The following is a 21,218-nucleotide window of genomic DNA, read 5'->3' on the forward strand; positions in this document are numbered from 1 at the left end:
ACGTACCCTGAATCTGAATCCCGGATATTTCAGGCGTTACTAGCGCGGGTGAAGGTAAGAAAACTGATGAGCCGGATTCATGCGCAGGCGCAGAAGGAAGGGGGACGATCAAACGGTCAAGGCATGCCCTTCCCCCACCATCTTTCCGGCTTTCTCCCACTGCGCAGGCGCAGGGGTGAAGCAAGATGGCGGCCCCCGTGGATTTGGAGTTGAAGAAGGTAAAAGAGGGTCTTGAGTAGGCAGAGGCTTTTCTTTGGAAGCTAAGGGGACTGTGGGCAAGAATATCGAGTGAGGCTCGAGTCTGTGGAAGGAAAGGGCTCCAGGGAAACGGGGAGTGGTTTCCCAGAGTCCTAAGGCGGGACTGGGTCTCCTTAGTCTGGAGTCGGGGGGCGAGCTGGTCTTTGCTGGGTAAGAGCCGGTTGGGCTGGGCCTGGCTGAGTCTGTCGGGCCGATAGCTGTTCTGTTCCCTTGTTCCGAGCTCCAGAGACCTTTCTTTGCGCTTGGAGCCTTCAGTTCCATAGTGAGGCCTGAAGTGAGAGTTTCCAGTTGGAGCCCCTTGAGGCGGCTTGCCGGAGCGGAGGCATCTGTAATTCAGCATCCTAATTTGCTTTGAAAAACTCCCAAGTCCAGCCTGTGTTCTTAGGCCTCTTCTTCAATCCCATACCTCGTAAGGTCGCTACGTACAGTTCAGTTAGCTATTCTCATAGCAGTGTTCATCTTAGGGCTTTGGTCTCAAATAGCCCCCCGCCCCCCCGTGTCCCCCGTTTTTAAAGACTTGTCAAAAAAGAAACAAGACCAGTAAAGTGTTCCCGATAAAATCGGTATCCGAAGGAACTGGGTTTCGCCCTTCAAACGATTGCCTATAAATGTGTCGTTACTCAGAAACGTTTTCGTCGCTTAAGAGTTGCCAGGATTCATAGACTTCGTCTATTGATACTTTAAACCTGTACTTTTTAAGGAAAGGAAACAGTTTCAGAAAAGACTCAGTCCAAGGTTGGGACTAGAATCCAGTATTCTCTGCTTTATTTACTCACCTTTTGACAATTAGTTTAGATTCATTAGAAGAGCAAATTTTACTTCAGGCTATTCTGGCCAATCTTTCCATAAGAAATAGGAAAAGCTGAAATAGCTTTTCCACCTAATAAACGAAGCTGTTTATTACTGCTCTGAGGATTTATGTGTGTGTGTCTTGCTTTTTGTCTGAAACTTGTACCTTTAGTCCTTCCGTGGTCTCTAGTACTGTAATATCTCAGCTTTAATAGTATACTAGCTTCCTTAGCAAACTGTGTCTTAAAGTATTCTAAAAGTTTACCTTTTTTTTTCCTGTTAAAAGTTCAAATTTAAGTCAGGGTTTAGTGAAAGAGCTAACAATAGAGTACAGCTGTGAATGGACTTACTCTCAGTATTATTTGAATTTGTTGCTAGGAAACCTGTGGACAATGAATGCAAACTGAGAAAATGGTTACAGACTTAAATTGGGTAGTTTTGACAACCATTGAAATTAACTGAAACTAATATCTTTATAAGGTTTTTTTGGGGGGGCGGACATAGAGACTAGCAGGAAACTTTAGGCACCACCTGTCCCCCAAAATAAATCTTTTGAAACTTTACTAGTAGCTGAGAACAAAGAATAAAAGTTAAGCATTAGCTCTTGCCACGTATTGCAGCCACAAATGTTATTAAGGCATAAATTTGACAGCATGTGAAAGTCATTCTAGGCACTTCAAGCGTATCTGAGAACCTTTTAGCTTTGAGTTAAGGGTACTCAGGTGTCAAATTTGACTTGGTGTGTACTTGTGAAGATCATGATGCACTTCTTCTACCAATGCTTTGAATTTTTTTTTGTCTTTCTCTTAAAATCATTTTCTGAATATTACTGTAGATAGTAGAATAGAAAGATTCCTGAACTAGAGGTCAGAAGAAATGGATTTAAGTACTTGCTTTCCTACCTAGTAGTTGTTCAGCGTTGTGTAAGTCATTTATATCTCTTTAAAACATTTAATTTGTAAACTGTGGTGATGAAACTGCCATCCCTAACTCGGGGTTATTGAAAAGAATAAATGAGAAATTTATTATGTCTATCAAAATTCTCATATTAATATTCACATGTTAATATTGCAGACAAATGTGGGAACGTACTTTAAACCTAGTCATGTAATACAGATGTAGTGAGTTGTTACATTTATGTTTCTTGATTTGGGTCTCTGGGTTTCATCCTCTGACTTGGCATTTATGCTTTTATTACTCATTGGGTACCTGCTATTTCAAATAGATTGCATCTTCTGAGGACTGGGTAAATTCAGTACAGTTGACCCTTGAACAACACTGGTTTGAACTGCAGGGATCCAAATGTATGTAGATTTTTAAACATTGTAAATATTAGAGTACTACACGATGTGTAGTTGGTTGAATCCACAGATGTAGAACCAAGGTTACTGCTGTATGGAGGGCCAACTATAAATTATACTTGGATTTTCAACTGCACGGAGGGTCAGTGCCCCTAATTGTTCAAGGGTCAAATGTATTTAGCATAGTGGCTTTATTGTTTACAATTATATTGATTTTTATTGGTGTTTGATGTGGTAAATTTCACAGCTTTGTCTTTGGTTAGCAGGCTTTATTTTAATATATTTATTTAGAAGTTATATTTAAAAAAAATTTTTGGCTGTGCTGGGTGTTCCTTGCTACACATGAGCTTTCTCTAAGTTGTGGTGAGCGTGATTTACTCTTCATTGTGGTGCTCGGGCTTCTCACTGCAGTGACTTCTCTTGTTGAGCACGCGCTCTAGGCGTACAGGCTTCAGTAGTTGTGGCTCACGGGCTTAGTTGCTCTGTGGCGTGTGGGATCTTTCCGGACCAGGAATCCAACCTGTGTTCCCTGCATTGGGATTCTTAACCACTGCGCCACCAGGGAAGTCCCAGAAGTGGATTTATTCAGAGAGAAACACACTACACAGACAGAGTGTGGGCCATCTTAGAAAGTGAAAAAGGCCCAGGAGGATTCTTAACCACTGTGCCACCAGGGAAGTCCCGGGCTTTATTTTAATATATCTAGATTTGACTTAAATGTTTCCTGTACTAAACCATGAACTTTTTTTTTTTAAGGCCTTCACAGAGCTTCAAGCCAAAGTTATTGACACTCAACAGAAGGTGAAGCTTGCAGACATACAGATTGAACAGCTAAACAGAACGAAAAAGCATGCACATCTTACAGATACAGAGATTATGACTTTGGTAGATGAGACTAACATGTATGAAGGTGTAGGAAGAATGTAAGTAAAGTATATCCTTAAGGGGGTTATCTTGTAAGAGGATTGTCTGAATTAAATCAGAATTTGTTCACTTTTCAACTTGGGTTAAAGTATCATAGTAGCTTTAAAGATTATCTAGTCAGATGTCTTCTTTTTTTTTTTTAAATGAGAACCTGAACTCCTGATAGATGCATTTAATTTTAAACTTTGAAGTACATTTAAAAGATATTTATTTCCTGTTCTTCTCTCTGTGCTTAGGTACTTAAGTGTGTAACTTCAATGATAAAAATATGATTTGTTGTGAAAAGATGTTTATAGTAGTTTTATGTGTGAAGATTTATTTAAGCAGTTGTTTTAACCTCCGCTCCCCTACCTAATTATTAGTAGTCACACAAATCATAAATCTTTTAGATGTCTGATCGGGATATAAAATAAAAGTAAAGATTCAGTTGTCATTTAAATACACTCATTCTGTTGAACATGAGAAATCTATTAAATCAACTTACCTTTTGTTCTAATTATTATTATATGATTAACTGCCTACACTTCACTTTTTTTTTTTTTTTTTAAATACATTACTTTTCTGAGAGAGAATAGATCTGCTGCATGTTCTCTAGGCAGTAAATAGGAATGGAAAACCCCTTAACTACAGGTCACATTCCATTACACTGAGCTAAAAGGAGACTGATTTTTTTTTTTTTAAGTGGGGGAGGTACAAGAGGAGGGTTTTTCTGGAATTTGGTCTTTGAATATTACTTAGTAAGTGGACCATTACTTAAATTTGGAGCTCTTTTAGGTGGAAAGGAATTTGACCTTAGTCTAGGATGACTTGTTTTGTGATTGATTTGAAGGAAGCATGGCATGTGTAACATTTAGTGATGGCTATGGAATGACATCATGAGAAATAGACCCTGCTCATGACTAGCTAATCCATATCTTTCTGAAAAAGAGATTATGATAAACTGTTCATCTGATTTGCTTTCTCAGAATAAACAATGTATCACAAATAAATTTTATCACTGGAGTTCATGTTTTTCATCTTAGCTTGTTTTAAAAGCAAGATATTCCCAATTTGAGTGTTTGTTACTGGGACACAAAAGAATTGGGATGAGAACAAAGTAGAACCCTTGAATGTGTGTCTGTGTAGTATGAAGTGCATTGTTGGCATTCACTACAGGATAATTTTATCTTTAATGTGAATATCCTTAGGTCTTAGAACAGTAATGCTAGCTTTTCTAGCATGCTTGTTAACATGTTGCACTTAGATTTCACATCAGTACATTAGCCTTTGTTTGCAATAGCTAAAGAATTTCTTTTTTTCCAAAACAGGAAAACTCTGACTTTCTTTGATCTATAGTGAAGTTTTAATTTTTAATTAGAATAATTTCATTTTTTAACATTCTGCAGTAATGATAGGCAAGTTGCTTTTTTTGCCTACTACCCAAAGTGCTACATACAGGTTGTATTCCACACAAAGAATTTTAGAGCTTAATGGCTGGGATATGGTTTTAAATTTGATTTTTGTGCTTTCTGCATCTCACTGGAATTTGCAGGGGCATGTAAGGTAAGTAGTGTTTGTTGTTTGGCTAGAGTATTAGTGCCCTCAGGAAGAAAAGACTTGCTGAGTGTTAGTCTGGTCATGAGGATGTTCTCTTTCTTGATGCTAAACCTGAAATATCTATTTTGGAATTTATAGTCTTGAGTAATCTTAAGTATAATTGTGATTCACTTCTTTAACTCTAGTCTTTATCTTAATTTGTCATTTCTTCTTTTTGAGTATTATTAGGAAATTCTGATTAGAATACTAATTTTTCTCAAACTGTTGCTTTAAAACCAAGAACTGTGAAATCTCAAACATTACATTTTTGTTTTAGAAACTGCGATAGATTTTGCCATTGCTGAAATTCAGGCCTTGTTGTATCTTGCCTAGACTAAGTAGGCAAGCTTCATTGTGTCTTGCCTGGACTAAGAAGCTATAGCATCTTAACTGTTCTGTCTGCCTTTATTCTCTTGGTCCAAATGCTTTCTTTACACATCTGCCAGAATTGATCATATCACAATAGTTTTTCATAAAATCCTTTGTTCATCTTTGGTTGCCTGTGGGATAAAAGCTAAACTTGTTAGCCTAGCATTCATGGTCATTCCTATTCTGTCGTTAATTTACCCTTCTAGCCTCAAATCCTACCACTTTGTATTTCCAGGTTGAGGATAGCACATAAATTTCATCTCATGGACTTCCTTCCTTCCATTGGTTTTGAGTTATCTGTTGAGAAGGAGTTTGAGTCTCATATGGGTTTAAACATGCTTTGATTGATCAGTGAGGTCTGTCATGGGCTGAGGGTAGAAGAGTAGTAGCACATGTACTCAAAATTGTTATCCCTACCATTGCCACATGGACTTTCTCATGTATGCCATGTTTTTGTGCTTTCTTGATTTTGTTCCTCCTGTCCTCCTTGGCCTGCAATATCCCACTTTCCTTCTTGAAATTTGCATCCTTCAAGACAAAGCTTATCTTCTCTGAAGATTTTTCCATCTTCCCTGGCAGATTTACTCACACTTTCCTGGGTGATACCAAAACTTCTGTTCCTATAGCTAGTAGAGCACATGGGTGATGGGGTGAGAGTACGGGGCAGAACCTGATTGAGTCTGGAATGGTCTGGTCTCCCCAGCTAGGTTGTCAGCTCTGTGAGACCATATGTATATTTATCTTTGTTTCCTCAGTTCTCAGTATAATGTCTGGCACAAAATAATTATTAAATGTGTGTTGATTTGAATTGAATATGATTCTCTTGCCTAAAATAACTACACTTTCTTGTGGTTCTTTAGAAAGAAAATGTTTAAAAAGTGTCAGAGACTTAGGAATTGGAGTTTACTATGCTTTTTAAGTATATGATTCAATAAAGATGAAATTTTAAAAGTAACATATTTTGACTTAAGGTCAAAGGAATTGTTTCTGACTAAAATTATGTCCTTTGATCTGACAGAATTAATTTTTTTTAAGAACTTTTATTGAGATACAGTTAACAGACAATAAACAGCATATATTTAGAGTGTACAATTTGGTATCCCAATCTCCCAATTCATTCCCCCACAACCTTCCCTGCTTTTCCCACTTGGTGTCCATGACAGAATTAATTCTTTATTAAATCTATTGAGAAGGTTGACTAATGCTTAATGTCAGCCAGTTGTAGAGTTAGAACTGACAGTATAGAAAAACCCAAGCCTTTAGAATTACGCTGAGGGCAGTATAATCCTTGGAGAAAAAAGGCTATTCTGTGCAGAATAATATCAATATAATTGTATATTTTACCTTCCTCATCCTCACATAGGGTAGAAGTTAGAGTTTTCATTTTAGGGTGTGTATTTAGTTTACCAAGTCATTTCAAGCCCAGGTGCCTTTCCGAGTCATAAGTATGAAGAAAACTAGTAGTGTTAAATACCTCTTATATATGGCTATTTTTGGTTTAAAACAAGGAAAATCAAGCTACATGGTAAGAGATGATAAGTTGCTATATACTATAAGCTCTGCATATTTGTTGCTGAAAGCTATAGTCTATCCAGTCTCTTGGCGTGCTGCCAGCACATTTTAGTTCTCTTACTTCATATTCTTTGGGGAGGCTGTTATGTAGCTTGATACTACTACCACCAATTTCTAGTTTTGCTACTTAAGCTGTTTGTGAGCTGACCTCACCATACCGCTTTGAGAACTATGATGAAAGTTACAACTGTGGAATGATCTGTCTGAATAGTTGGAAGTGTTTGTCTTTTCATCTTTCTAGCACGCAAGGAGGGAATAGACACATCTCAAATAAATATTACATGAATGTTCCTTTTTTTTTTTTTTTTTCATGAATAAGAACCAGCTTGTAATCGTTTATGGGAGTTTTCTTCCTTTTTCCTTTGCATAATAGAAGATAAGAGTATTTTTAAAAATTAGAATTACATTTGAAAATGCACGTAAATCACATTTTGTCATGCTGGTGTTTGAAAGGACCATCATTAGAATAAAGGTCAAATTTATTTTTATTAACAATAAGTATGATCCAGACCCTGATTTGATATTAGGTCCATTATTCTAATATCCTTGTGCTTGAGCATTACATAAGTAACATTTCTTCTTTCCAAAAGAGATAAATTAAGCTTTTAATTTTTTTAATATGGGAGGAACTTGAGTAGATTAGCCTTTGAGAAGAATGATTAGTGCCTTTTAAAAACTTGAACCTAACTAAAAATAACTTTGTACCATATTTAAACTAATTTAGAGGTATGCCACCATTCTGTGGATATTTTTTACATTTAAGGAACTAAGAATGAACAATGGTATAAATCTACCAACTAGATAAGTGTCTAGCAATGCAGAAATTGCTGTTTGGGAGCGGTGTTGCTATTTCTACTTGTTGAAGTAATTTGATGGTTGATCTCTAATGGTTCAACTTTTATCCAGAAGTATAAAACTTAGGATAAATGTGGCACAGGTAGAAAGTGAAAACAGTAGGTATATTTCTGATAGGTAACAAACAAACAGACAAATTTAAATGAGCAATTTTTCAACTAATTAGGATGTAGAAATCTGTTGTGACAATTTGAACTGCCCTTTGTTTAAAATGTTATGTTGGTTTTGTGATTTTAATTTTTAGTTTGAATGTTGACTTGTAATTTGAATTGTGACGTTTAAAAAAGTCAAGATGACACATCTGCAGTTGCTCTAGGTTTAGTTATGTTAAATATTAATCAAAAGGGATATAATCATGCTACCTCAAGTTCTGCAACCATTTTACAGTTTCACATTGATGTAGAGTTGATATTCCAGTCAATTTGAGGTAGTTTTAAAGCTGAAGATATAGTTGTACTATATTTTATTCCTAAGAGATTAGGAAATAAACCACAAATCTTCGTGTAGTAAATATTATTATTGATATTACAGTAATAATTTATATTGTTGTTCTCACTAGAACCAAGTTTAGATATTTTATTTAATGCTTACTGTAGGAGAAAAAAAAATGCAGACTACTTTTGGTGTGAGAGCCACATAGCAAATTCAAATTTATAAGCTTTTATACTCTCCTTAAAGGTATTAATTTGTATTTTAGAGTAGAGAAAATGAAGCAAAAATAAAATAATTTTCAAAGATAAGAAATTTTTAAATCATTTTTTAGATTTTATTTTAAAGGAAGAGGAGTTTTGATGTTGAGCTGCTTTTCCTAATAGAATATGACCCACCCTTCTTGTGTTTTTATACAGAGCCATATACAGTCATGGCTTTCATTGCTCAGTGTTCTAAGGGGGAAAAAACAACTTTTCCTGTTGTGCAGGGGAAAATGACTTCGGTTTTGTTGATGTTGAGTATGTATATAACCTCAGCTGGGCATAGCCTCCTCTTCCACAGATGTGGCACTCCAGGGAGAGGAGATTTTTGAGTAATATTCTTAATTTCCTTAAGCTGTCAGTGATTTAAAAGCTTGGTGTTCATTATAACTCCGTTGACTGCTGTGTAGAATGACATCACTGTTTTTATGCCAGGGTAAGTTAACAAACATTTGCGTAGGAATTACATAGCCATGTTTCTTCTGCAGAAGAGAACTTTCAATAATTCTTTCCCTTCTGCCCCTCCCATGTCCTACAGAATCCAGACGATCTCACTGAAACACAGGAAATTAATTTCAAAAATGTAGTGTTAATTAGGAGTTTATTGTAAGAAAAGAATTCCATTACTTACCTTGGGATATACAAACATGCTGAAATAAAATTTTTATTTAATGTGTCTTTGTTGTAGGTTGCTTAGTTTATGCTGGAACTTGTTTAGAAAATGTAAATGTAATTGATTCATTTTGTTACCATTACTTGGAGGAGTTTGCTTCTGTATTTCCTGTCATCAAAAGACTTTTTTTTAAATCTGCTTCTGTTGCATGAAAGTAGCAGTTAATCAACAACACAAGAGGATAGTACAGTGTATTCCAGTTGGTGATAAGCAAGAATTAATGTGGTTAACTGAGGGAAGGGTGAAAAAAATTACCTTGTTGTTCCTATGTAAATAAAAATAAAGGTAGCAGTAACCTTGAACTTTGTTACTTTATCATTGGGGATTTGGTTGCTATAACTGACTTAACTCTGGCTGAATTTCTCTGAAGTGGAAAACAATCAGTTTTAAGCTGTACCAAGAATTTTCTGATTTTAGCTTCTACTTATCTCATGGTGGCAAATTTAGGAACAACTTGCTATCTAATCTGTTTGAGAGAGGACTGACATGTTCATGTCAAGGAACGTAATCTGCTTAATGAAACATCCAAAAAGGGACTCAGAAAAAATATTGACTTAGAAGGTAAGGGTCAGTCCATATACATGAATACACACTTGGTAATGACTTATTGGTATTCTTTTCTTTCTTATTACTTCTATCAGGAATTGATGTGAATTGCAAATATCCTTTGCCCAGATGGAATAATTAGGATTGCAGCATGTTGCATGCACAATTAGTGCCTATGGTTTTGTGAAGAATGTATACCCACCTTATTTTTAGAATTTAGGTTTAAATGGACATGTCTGGGAGAATGTTATCTCATTGTTCTGGCCAGAAACTCTCATTACCAGCTCTTGTTCTAAGATCAGTTACCTTGAAATGGATGAGATTACTTGGAAGACACTATCCCTTTGGCTTTGAAGAGGACTGGAAATATTCTTATATCAAAATTTGCACAGCAGCAGGAGCCCAGCATTGAAAATGTATCTTTAAATAGATAAGAGCATGACTGCCCTAAGCCAAACCTTTTACATTGTTTGGCTCAGGGTAAAAAGATTTGGACCACAATATGCATCCTGTATGTGTGTGTCCAAGTCTTTTGCACTTGTGCCAAAATATGTTTATATTTCTCTGTGACTTTCTGCTTTTGTACCAAGTCTTCTGTTTCTGTCCTTCAGTACTCATTGGATAGTAATTTTTTATTATCCAGTGGTTCTAGTTTATCTAATGTTATATTTTAACCTACTAGTAAAATAAAGATCACATCTTGGAAAAAGTTGTAACATAGCTTGATGTTTTATGTGTGGAAATGTTTGGGGTTTGATGAGGCCAGAGTAAAAGTGGTAAACATCAGAGGTGATTATTTACCAGAATGCTTAGAATACCAAGTAGTGACCAAAAATAAGTGTCATGTTTAAAATAGATTAACATACTACTGTTTCTGTTTCAGGAGTAATAGTTTGATTTAAAAATACACAGTGATTTTTAATTAGTACAGATTGAACCTATCAGTATGTGAATTACTCATCTAGCATAAGGAATGTGTACATGGAATTGGGTTCCTGAAGGGACCATGATTTTTAAAATAATTCCAGTGAATTCCCAGTCCTCATCTTATTTAACTTATCAGTAGCATTTAGTGCAGTTTATCTTTCTTTCCTTGATCTTTTCTTTCCCTCTTCCTGTGGCTTCCAGGATACCATCTCTTGGTTTTCCTCCTATTTTACCGGCCATTCCTTCTCTGTCTCCTTTACTGTTTCCTTTTCTTTCCCATTTACAGATATTAGATTGACCTTGGGCTCAGCTCAGCCTTTGCATTTTTTTCTCTTTTATTGTATATACTTAGTTTCTTAGTGATCTCATCCAGGCTTATCTCTTTAAATGCTTTTCTATATACTGAAAACTCCCAGAGCTTTATCTTAGGTTAGAACCCCTTGTGAGCTCCAAACTTGGATATATCCACTTGCCTGCTTTACATCTCCATTTGATGGTCTAATAGGCATCTCAAAACTAACTTGACCAAAATAAAATTCTTATTATTTACAAATTAACCAGTTCCTCCCTCAGTCTTTCTCATTTCAGCAAATGGCTTTTCTGTCCTTCCAGTTCTTCCAAATCTTGAAGTCATCCTTGATTCCTCCCTCTCAGTCTTTTTTTTTTTTTTTTTTAAAGATTTATCATTTACTTATTTTTGGCTGCATTGGGTCTTTGCTGCTGCACATGGGCTCTCTCTAGTTGTGGTGAGCGGGGACAACTCTTTGTTGCGGTGCATGGGCTTCTCATTGTGGTGGCTTCTCTCGTTGCGGAGCATGGGCTCTAGATGTGTGGGCTTCAGTAGTTGTGGCTCATGGGCTCTAGAGTGCAGGCTCAGTAGTTGTGGTGCAGGGGCTTCATTGCTCCGCGGCATGTTGGATCTTCCTGGACCAGGGATCGAATCCGTGTCCCTTGCATTGGCAGGCAGATTCTTAACCATTGTGCAACCAGGGAAGTCCTCCCTTTCAGTCTTACATTCAGTCCTTTAGCAAAGACTCTATCTATAAAATTTGCCCAGAATCTGAACATTATTTATTACCATCCTGGCCTAAACTATCATTGGATTGCAGTTGCCTCCTTAACTGGGCTCCCTGCTTCCATCTTTACCACTTTATAGCTCTTCTCAACTGAGCAGCCTGAGTGATTTTTTTAGAACATAACTCAGATCACTCTAGTCAAAACCTTCAGATGACTTTTACATTTTATCAATGAGAAAGACAAGGGCTTTTGTATTTGCTGGTCTTTCTGAATGTAGCCAGCTTCTTCCAGGTATCTGTATGGCTTATACCTTCTCTTCCTTCCGGTCTTTACTGAATAGGCATTGAGGCCTTTCAGGACCACCCTATTTATTTATTTATTAATAATATATTAAAAATGTTTTATTGGCGTATAGTTGATTTACAATGTTGTATTACTTTCTACTGTACAGCATAGTGAATCAGTTATACATATACATATATCCACTCTTTTGTGACACCCTGTTTAAAATTAGTATATACATACTTCCACCTCCCATCTACTTGCCTCTTATACTCTCTCTTTTTTTGGCTTTATTTTTCTCCTGGCACTTATAACCATTTCGCATACTGTAGTACTAATTATCTATCTTTCTTAAATCAACTTTATTGAGCTATAACTTATGTATAGTAAAATGCATTCATTTTAAGAGTAAAGTTGGATGAATTTTGACAAATGTAACCACCACTCCAATCATGATATAGAACGTTTTCTTTCTTTTTTTAAAAAAATTATTTATTTATTTATTTTTTGGCTGTGTTGGGTCTTTGTTGCTGCACTTGGGCTTTCTCTAGTTGCAGCAAGCAGGGGCTACTCTTTGGTGCAGTGCGTGAGCTTCTCATTGCAGTGGCTTCTCTCATTGCGGAGCACGGGCTCTAGGCGTGCGTGCTTCAGTAGTTGTGGCACAAGGGCTCTAGAGCACAGGCTCAATAGTTGTGGCACACAGGTTTAGTTGCTCCATGGCATGTGGGATCTTCCTGGACAGGGATTGAACCTGTGTCCCCTGCACTGGCAGGCGGATTTTTAACCACTGTGCCACCACGGAAGTCCCAATATAGAACATTTTCATCACTGTAAAATGTTCCTTCTTGCTTTTTCCAAGTCAGTCCTCTACTCCTCTAAATCCTGCTCTAGGCAACTGATAATCTGATTTCTATTACTGTAGATTAATTTTGTCAATTTTAGAACTTTATATAGACTATATAAATACAGTCATTATAGTATGTACTCCTTTTTGTGGCTTCTTTTTTTTTTTTTTTTTTTTTAGGCGCACGGGCTTAGTTGCTCTGTGGCATGTGGAATCTTCCCAGGGCAGGACTTGAACCCGTATCCCCTGCATTGGCAGGCGGATTCTTTACCACTGCGCCACCTAGGAAGTCCTGTGGCTTCTTTGATTAAGCATATGTCCGAGATTTATCCATGTTGTGCAAATCGGTCCTCCTCAGGGACTGTATATTGGGCTTTAGTTCCACTTATTTAAGTACTCTTACCTCTGCCCTTCTCCCTGTGTTTGCCAGGTTCATCTTCAGGTTGGTTGCAGGAGTTCCAAGGATTTCATTCAGATGTGACAACATCTAGAACTAGAAAGTATCATGTGTTTTGTGTCACTTTTGTGGGAGCAAAGAAATCTTACCCAGAAGTCTTTAAAAGCACCACCTCTCACATTTCGTGACAAGACTGAGCTACATGCTTGGCATAAATCTTGGGGGATGGAACTGCTATGATTGGGTAAGACCAATCAAGATTTACCAGAGGATTCACCTCCCTAAGTCACTTGACAGTAGAGGCTACCTAAATAAAACTGGGGCTCTGTCAGCAAAGAAAGAGGAACAGATATTGGGTAGCCAACCAATAGCATCTGCTAAAATTAACAACAATCATTACAGTGACCAACAGTTCAGGGCTAGCTACATGAAAACTGTGGGTAAAATATTTAAGATGAATAAGGGAGTTTAATCAGGGAGTACAGGTAGGAAGCTCTTGAAGTAATTCAGGAGTATAGTAATAAGGGCATAAATTAAGGTGGCAGAAGTGGGATGGAGAGGAAGAGGGTGAGTGTGAAAGTAAGTGATAAGCCTTAGAGGTAAATTGCGAATATGGCAACACAGGATAGCTGCAGGTTTGGGACTTGGGTGAGTGGTGATATCATTGATAGAGACTGAAATTGAAATGGGGAAACTGATTGTAGGGAATGTTGGTATGGGTAGATAAAATAAGTTTAATTTGGGACGTGTTGAATTTGAGGAGATGTGGAACATACAAATAGAAATGACCATTAGGTGATAGTGTAGGTAATAGGGGTTGATAATATTTTGAGAGTCATTAGCAAGTTGAAGCCTTGAAATTAAATGAGTTCTCGAAGGGACTTTGGGTACAAATAATTTAGTCTAGAGCCTACATAATGCCTGTAATATGGGCACAGGAAGAGAGAAGGAAGGAGGGGCTTATGAATATCGGAGTTGATGAGGGAAACATGAATAGTATAGTACTGATGCAGCAGCATCACTCAGAGTTTGTATTTGAGCATACTGTGTTCTATAGATTTCTTTCAGGTTGTCTCCTGTATCCTTTTAACATGTCCCCCTGTTTGTTTTAATTAATAGACTTTATCTTTTAAAGCATAAGTTTTAAGTTTACAAGAAAATTGAGCAGAAAGTACAGGGAGCTCTCACATTCCCCCTCCCTAATCTCCTCTTTTCATATCTTGCATTTGTGTAGTATATTTGTTACAGTTGAAGGAATATTGATACATTATGATTAACTAAAGTCCATAGTTTAGGTTAGGATTCACTCTTTGTTTTGTACATTTCTGTGGGTTTTGACAAATGTATAATGTCTTGTATCTGCCATTACTGTATGACACAGAACAGTTTCACTGTTCCCCAAATTCTCTGTGCTCCACATGTTCATCCTTCCCTCCCCAAACCACTAATCTTTTTATTTCTCTATAGTTCAACCTTTTCTAGAATGTCATGTTTGAAATCATACAGAGTAAAAAAAGCATTTTCTTTTTTCTTGCTTCTTTCACTTAGCAGTATGCATTTAAGTTTCCTCCATGTCTTTTCATGGCTTGATAGCTCATTTCTTTCTTTTTTTTTTTTTTGGCCATGCCGCACAGCTTGTGGGTTCTTAGTTCCCTGACCAAGGATTGAACCTGCTTCCTCTGCATTGGAAGTGCAGAGTCTTAACCACTGGACCACCAGGGATGTCCCAGCTCATTTCTTTCTTTTTCTTTTTTTTTTGTGTGTGTGATATCTTTTTTTTTTTTTTATTTTTTAAATTTTTTTTAGAGTGTACAATTTGGTATTTTTTTTCTTATTAGTAATGTATATATGGCAGTCCCAATCTCCCAGTTCATTCCCCCTGCAACCCTCCCAGCTTAACCAACTTGATGTCCATATGTTTGTTCTCTACATCTGTGTCTCTATTTCTGCCTTGAAAACTGGTTGATTTGTACCATTTTTTCCTGTATTCCGCATGTATGTGTTAATATACGATGTTTGTTTTTCTCTTTATGACTCACTTCAGTCTGTATGACGGTCTCTAGGTCCATCCATGTCTCTACAAATGTCCCAATTTCATTCCTTTTTACAACTGAGTAATATTCCATTGTATATATGTACCACATCTTTTTTATCCATTCATCTGTTGATGGACATTTAGGTTGCTTCCATGTCCTGGCTATTGTAAATAGTGCTGCAGTGAACATTGGAGTGCATGTGGCTTTTTGAATTATGGTGTTCTCTGGGTATATGTCCAGCAGTGGGATTGCTGGGTCATATGGTAACTCTATTTTTACTTTTGCAAGGAACCTCCATACTGTTCTCCCTAGTGGCTGTATCAATTTACATTCCCACCAACAGTGCAAGAGGGTTGCCTTTTCTCCACACCCTCTCCAGCATTTACTGTTTGTAGATTTTCTGATGATGCCCATTCTAACAGGTGTGAGGTGATACCTCATTGTCATTTTGATTTGCATTTCTCTAATAATTAGTGATGTTGAGCAGCTTTTCATGTGCCTTTTGGCCATCCGTATGTCTTCTTTGGAGAAATGCCTATTTAGGTCTTCTGCCCATTTTTTGATTGGGTTGTTTGTTTTTTTGATATTGAGCTGGATAAACTGTTTATATATTTTGGAGATTAATCCTTTGTCTGTTGATTCGTTTGCAAATATTTTCTCCCATTCTGAGGGTTGTCTTTTTGTCTTGTTTATAGTTTCCTTTGCTGTGCAGAAGCTTTGAAGTTTCATTAGGTCCCACTTATTTATTTTTGTTTTTATTTCCATTACTCTAGGGGGTGGATCAAAAAAGATCTCGCTGTTATTTATGTTGAAGAGTGTTCTTCCTATGTTTTCCTCCAGGAGTTTTATAGTGTCTGGCCTTAATTACATTTAGGTCTTTAATCCATTTTGAGTTTATTTTTGTGTATGGTGTTAAAGAGTGTTCTAATTTCATTCTTTTACATGTAGCTGTCCAGTTTTCCCAGCACCACTTATTGAAGAGGCTGTCTTTTCTCCATTGTATACCCTTGCCTCCTTTGTCATAGATTAGTTGACCGTAGTTTAACTCTGGGCTTTCTATCCTGTTCCATTGATCTATATGTTTGTTTTTGTGCCAGTACCATACTGTCTTGATCACTGTAGCCTTGTAGTATAGCCTGAAGTCAGGAAGCCTGATTCCCCCAACTCCGTCTTTCCTTCTCAAGATTGCTTTGGCTATTCGGGGTCTTTTGCGTTTCCATACAAATCGTAAAATTTCTTGTTCTAGTTCTGTGAAAAATGCCATTGGTCATTTGATCAGGATTGCATTGAATCTGTAAATTGCTTTGGGTAGTATAGTCATTTTCACAATGTTGATTCTTCCAATCTAGGAACATGGTATATCTCTCTGCCTGTTTGTGTTGTCTTTGATTTCTTTCATTAGTGTCTTATAGTTTTCTGAGTACAGATGTTTTACCTCCCTAGTTAGGTTTATTCCTAGGTATTTTATTCTTTTTGTTGCAGTGGTGAATGGGATTGTTTCCTTCATTTCTCTTTCTGATGTTTCATTGTTTGTGTACAGAAATGCAAGAGATTTCTGTGTGTTAATTTTGTATCCTGTAACTTTACCAAATTCATGGATGAGCTCAAGTAGTTTTCTGGTGGCATCTTTAGGATTTTCTATGTATAATATCATGTCATCTGCGAACAGTGACAGTTTTACTTCTTTTCCAGTTTGGATTCCTTTTATTTCTTTTTCTTCTCTGATTGCTGTGGCAAGGACTTCCAAAACTATGTTGAATAGTAGTGGTGAGAGTGGACATCCTTGTCTTCTTCCTGATCCTAGAGGGAATGCTTTCGGTTTTTCACCATGGAGAATGATGTTTGCTTTGGGTTTGTCATATATGGCCTTCATTATGTTGAGGTAGGTTCCCTCTGTGCCCACCTTCTGGAGAATTTTTATCATAAATGGGTGTTGAATTTTTTCAAAAGCTTTTTCTGCATCTATTGAGATGATCATGTGGTTTTTAATCCTTCAGTTTGTTAATATGGTGTATCACATTGATTGATTTGCGTATATTGAAGAATCCTTGCATTCCAGGGATAAACCCCACTTGATCATGGTGTATGATCCCTTTAATGTGTTGTTGAATTCTATTGGGTAGTATTTTGTTGAGGATTTTTGTATCTAAATTCATCAGTGATATTGGTCTGTAATTTTCTTTTCCTGTAGTATCTTTGTCTGGTTTTGGTATCAGGGTGATAGTGGCTTCATAAAATGAGTTTGGGAGTATTCCTTCCTCTGCAATTTTTTGGAAGAGCTTGAGAAGGATGGGTGTTAGCTCTTCTCTAAATGTTTGATAAAGTTCACCTGTGAATCCATCTGGTCCTGGACTTTTGTTTGTTGGGAGATTTTTAATCACCTTTCCAATTTCATTACTTGTGATTGGTCTGTTCATATTATCTATTTCTTCCTGAATCAGTCTTGGAAGGTTATACCTAAGAATCTGTCCATTTCATCCAGGTTGTCCATTTTATTGGCATATAGTTGCTTGTAGTAGTCTCTTATGGTGCTTTTTATTTCTGTGGTGTCCATTGTAACTTCTCCTGTTTCATTTCTAATTTTATTGATTTGAGTCCTCTCCCTGTTTTTCTTGATGCATCTGGCTAGAGGTTTATCAATTTTATTTATCTTCTCAAAGAACCAGCTTTTAGTTTTATTGATGTTTGCTATTGTTTTCTTTGTTTCTATTTCATTTATGTCTGCTGTGATCTTTATGATTTCTCTCAGTCTACTAACTTTGGGTTTTGCTTGCTCTTCTTTCTCTAGTTTCTTGAGGGGTAAGCTTAGATTGTTTATTTGGAATTTTTCTTGTTTCTTGAGATAGGATTGTATTACTATAAACTTCCTTCTTAGAACTGCTTTTGCTGCTTCCCATAGATTTTGGATTGTTGTGTTTTCATTGTCATTTGTCTCTAGGTATTTTTTTGATTTCCTCTTTGATTTCTTTAGTGTCCTCTTAGTTATTTAGTAGCATATTGTTTAGCCTCCATGTGTTTGTGTTTTTTACAGTTTTTTTCCTGTAATTGATTTCTAATCTCATAATGTTGTGGTCAGAAAAGATGCTTGATATGATTTTGGTTTTTTAAAATTTTCCGACTCTTTATTTGTGACCTAAGATGTGATCTATCCTGGAGAAAGTTTCATGTGCACTTGAGAAGAAAGTGTATTCTGCCACTTTCGGGTAGAATGTCCTGTAAATATCAATTAAATCTATCTAGTCTGTTGTTTCATTTAAAGGTTGTGTTTCCTTATTTATTTTCTGCTTGGATGATCTGTCCATTGGTGTAAGTGGGGTGTTAAAGTTCCCTACTATTATTGTGTTACTGTTGATTTTCCCTTTTATGGTTGTTAGCATTTGCCTTTTGTACTGAGGTGCTCCTATGTTGGGTGCATAAATATTCATAATTGTTATTTCTTCTTGGATTGATCCCTTGGTCATTATGTAGTGTCCTTATCTCATGTAACAATCTTTATTTTAAAGTGTATTTTATCTGATATGAGTATTGCTACTCCAGCTTTCTTTTGACTTCCATTTGATCCTGCAGGGCCCCTCCATGTGTGGGAACTCCTCCCCTCTCCCAGCCACCCCTAAGGGGCACTGGTTCTGGCTGGCCTCCACTTCTCCTCCCCTCTCACTCCCCTCCACATCCTACCTGGTCTCTTGGCACTTCCTCCTGTCTCCTTGGGTGTCGAGGTCCCCCACCAGCATCTGGCAGGTGCCCTAGTTGTGGGGAGTCAGGAACTCAGCATCCTCCCACACCACCATATTGACGCGCTCCCCCCCCCCCAATTCTGTATGTTTCTCAAACATACTGTTATGTAATTATCATCACAGTAAAGTTATAGAATATTTACATCTCAAAGCATCCCTTTATGTCCATTTGTAGTCAGTTCTCTGTCTTTAACTTCACCCCCCACCCCAGCAACTGTTGATCTGGGTTTTTTTTGTCCTTGTAGTTTTTTTTTTTAATTTTTTTAAGTTACTCTGTCTGTGTAGACTTGCCTTTTCTGGATCATTCATGTAAGTAGAATCATACAGTCATATAATATGTGATTGTGTTTATCTTCTCAGCACTCTGTATTAAAGGTTAATCCATATTATAGCATGTATGAGTACTTCATTCCCTTTTATTGCCAAATAACTTTCCTTTGTATGGCTATACCACATTTTATTTATCCATTTATCAGTTGATGCACATTTGAATTGTTTCCACTTTTTAGTTATCATGAATAATCCACTTTGAACACTTATAGTCAAGTTTTTGTGCATGTGTGTGTGTGTGTGTTCATTTTTCTTAGTTATGAGTAGAATTGCTAAAGGGTAACTATGTTTAACCTTTTAAGGAACTGTCAGAATGTTATCGACAGCAGCTATACCCTTTTATGTATCTACTGGCAAAGTGTGAGGGTTCCAACTTCTCCGTGTGCTCTCCAACACTTGTTATTATCTGTCTTTTTCATTATTGCCATTCTTGTGGGTATGGTTGTGCTTTTACTTGGAAGCTATCTATGTCTTATTTAAAGTGGATTTCTTCTGATTGCATGTAGTTGGGTCATGCTTTTAAATTCAGTCTGACAATCTTTGCCTTTTAAGTGGGGTCTTTAGATCATTTACACTTCTGGTAATTAGTGCTATATTTAGATTTTTAAAATTTTTATTTATTTTATTTTTATTTGGCTGTGTTGGGTCTTTGTTGCTGCATGTGGGCTTTCTCTAATTGTGGTGAGCAGGGGCTACTCTTTGTCACTGTGCACTGGCTTCTTATTGCTGGGCTTCTCTTGTTGTGGAGCATGGGTTCAAGATACATGGGCTTCAGTAGTTGTGGCAGTCAGGCTCAGTATTTGTGACTCACAGGCTTAGTTGCTCCAAGGCATGTGGGATCTTCCCAGACCAGGGCTCAAACCTGTGTCCCCGGCATTGGCAGGCGGATTCTTAACCACTGTGCCGCCAGGGAAGCCTTATAATTGGATTTAAATCTGCCACCTTGCTGCCTGCTTTCTCTTCTCATCTGTTCTTTATTCCTTTTTCTTTTTTTCTGCCTTCTTTTAGATTTATTGAGTATGTCATGATCCTATTTTATCTTTACTTTTGGCTTATTAGTCCTTAGTAAAAAATGTTTTTATTTAGTGATTATCTTATTTTTTGCAGTATGTGGCTTTAATTTATTGTAAGCTACTTAAAAACAAATTATTTATTTATTTATTTATTTATTTATTTATTTATTTATTTATTTATTTATTTATTGGCTGTGTTGGGTCTTTGTTGCTGTGCGCGGGCTTTCTCTAGTTTGGGAGAGCAGGGGCTTTCTTTGTTGCGGTGCGCGGGCTTCTCATTGTAGTGGCTTCTCTTGTTGCAGAGTGTGGGCTTTAGGTATGCAGGCTTCAGTAGCTGTGGCTCATGGGCTCTAGAGCACAAGCTCAGTAGTTGTAGTGCATGGGCTTAGTTGCTCCACAGCATGTGGAATCTTCCTGGCCCAGGGATTGAATCCGTGTCCCCTGCACTGGCAAGCAGATTCTTAATCACTGTGCGTCCAGGGAAGTCCCTGTAGTCTATTATCTATCTATCTGTCTGTCTTTCTGTCTGTCTGTCTGTCTATCTATCTATCTGTTTATTTTTTTGAGGTACACCAAGTTCAGTCATCTGTATTTATACACATATCCCCATATTCCCTCCCTCCCTCGACTCCCCTCCACCCTCCCTGTCCCAGTCCTCTAAGGCATTATACATCCTCGAGTTGAACTCCCTTTGTTATACAGCAACTTCCCACTGGCTATCTATTTGTAGTCTACTTTTAAATAATATTATTATCACTTATTATATTTCAAATTTCTTTGTTCTTTTTTTATTGTTATAGATTTTACATATGTATTGAAGTCCACAATACATTGTTGCTGTTTTGCTTTAGATCATGAATTGGCAAGTTTGTTTCTTAATGGGACCTATAGTAAATATTTTTGGCTTTGCTTGCCATATGATCTCTGTCACAACTCTCTTAACTCTGCCATTGTTGGAAGAAAGCAGCCATAGACATTCTATAAAGAAATGAGTGTGGCCGATTCAGCCTGCAAGCCATAGTTTGCCAACCCATGCTTTAGACAGTCAACTATCTTTTAAAATGATTAACAATGAGAAAAGCAT

At 37.0% G+C, this 21,218-nt stretch overlaps 1 protein-coding gene across 1 annotated transcript in view; it reads left to right on the forward strand.

The window, feature by feature from the left end:
- Window positions 1–110: 110 nt before the first annotated feature.
- PFDN1 (prefoldin subunit 1) overlaps window positions 111–21,218 on the forward strand; it is a 57,702-nt gene continuing 36,594 nt past the window's right edge. The window contains exons 1-2 of the mRNA XM_057733568.1: window positions 111–218; window positions 3,105–3,271. Coding sequence (XP_057589551.1) covers window positions 186–218; window positions 3,105–3,271 — 200 coding nt within the window. The 5' untranslated portion in view covers window positions 111–185. The remainder of the gene's footprint in view (window positions 219–3,104; window positions 3,272–21,218) is intronic.

This window comes from Hippopotamus amphibius, chromosome 1 (genome assembly GCF_030028045.1).
Source record: "Hippopotamus amphibius kiboko isolate mHipAmp2 chromosome 1, mHipAmp2.hap2, whole genome shotgun sequence".
NCBI classification, from domain to species: domain Eukaryota; kingdom Metazoa; phylum Chordata; class Mammalia; order Artiodactyla; family Hippopotamidae; genus Hippopotamus; species Hippopotamus amphibius.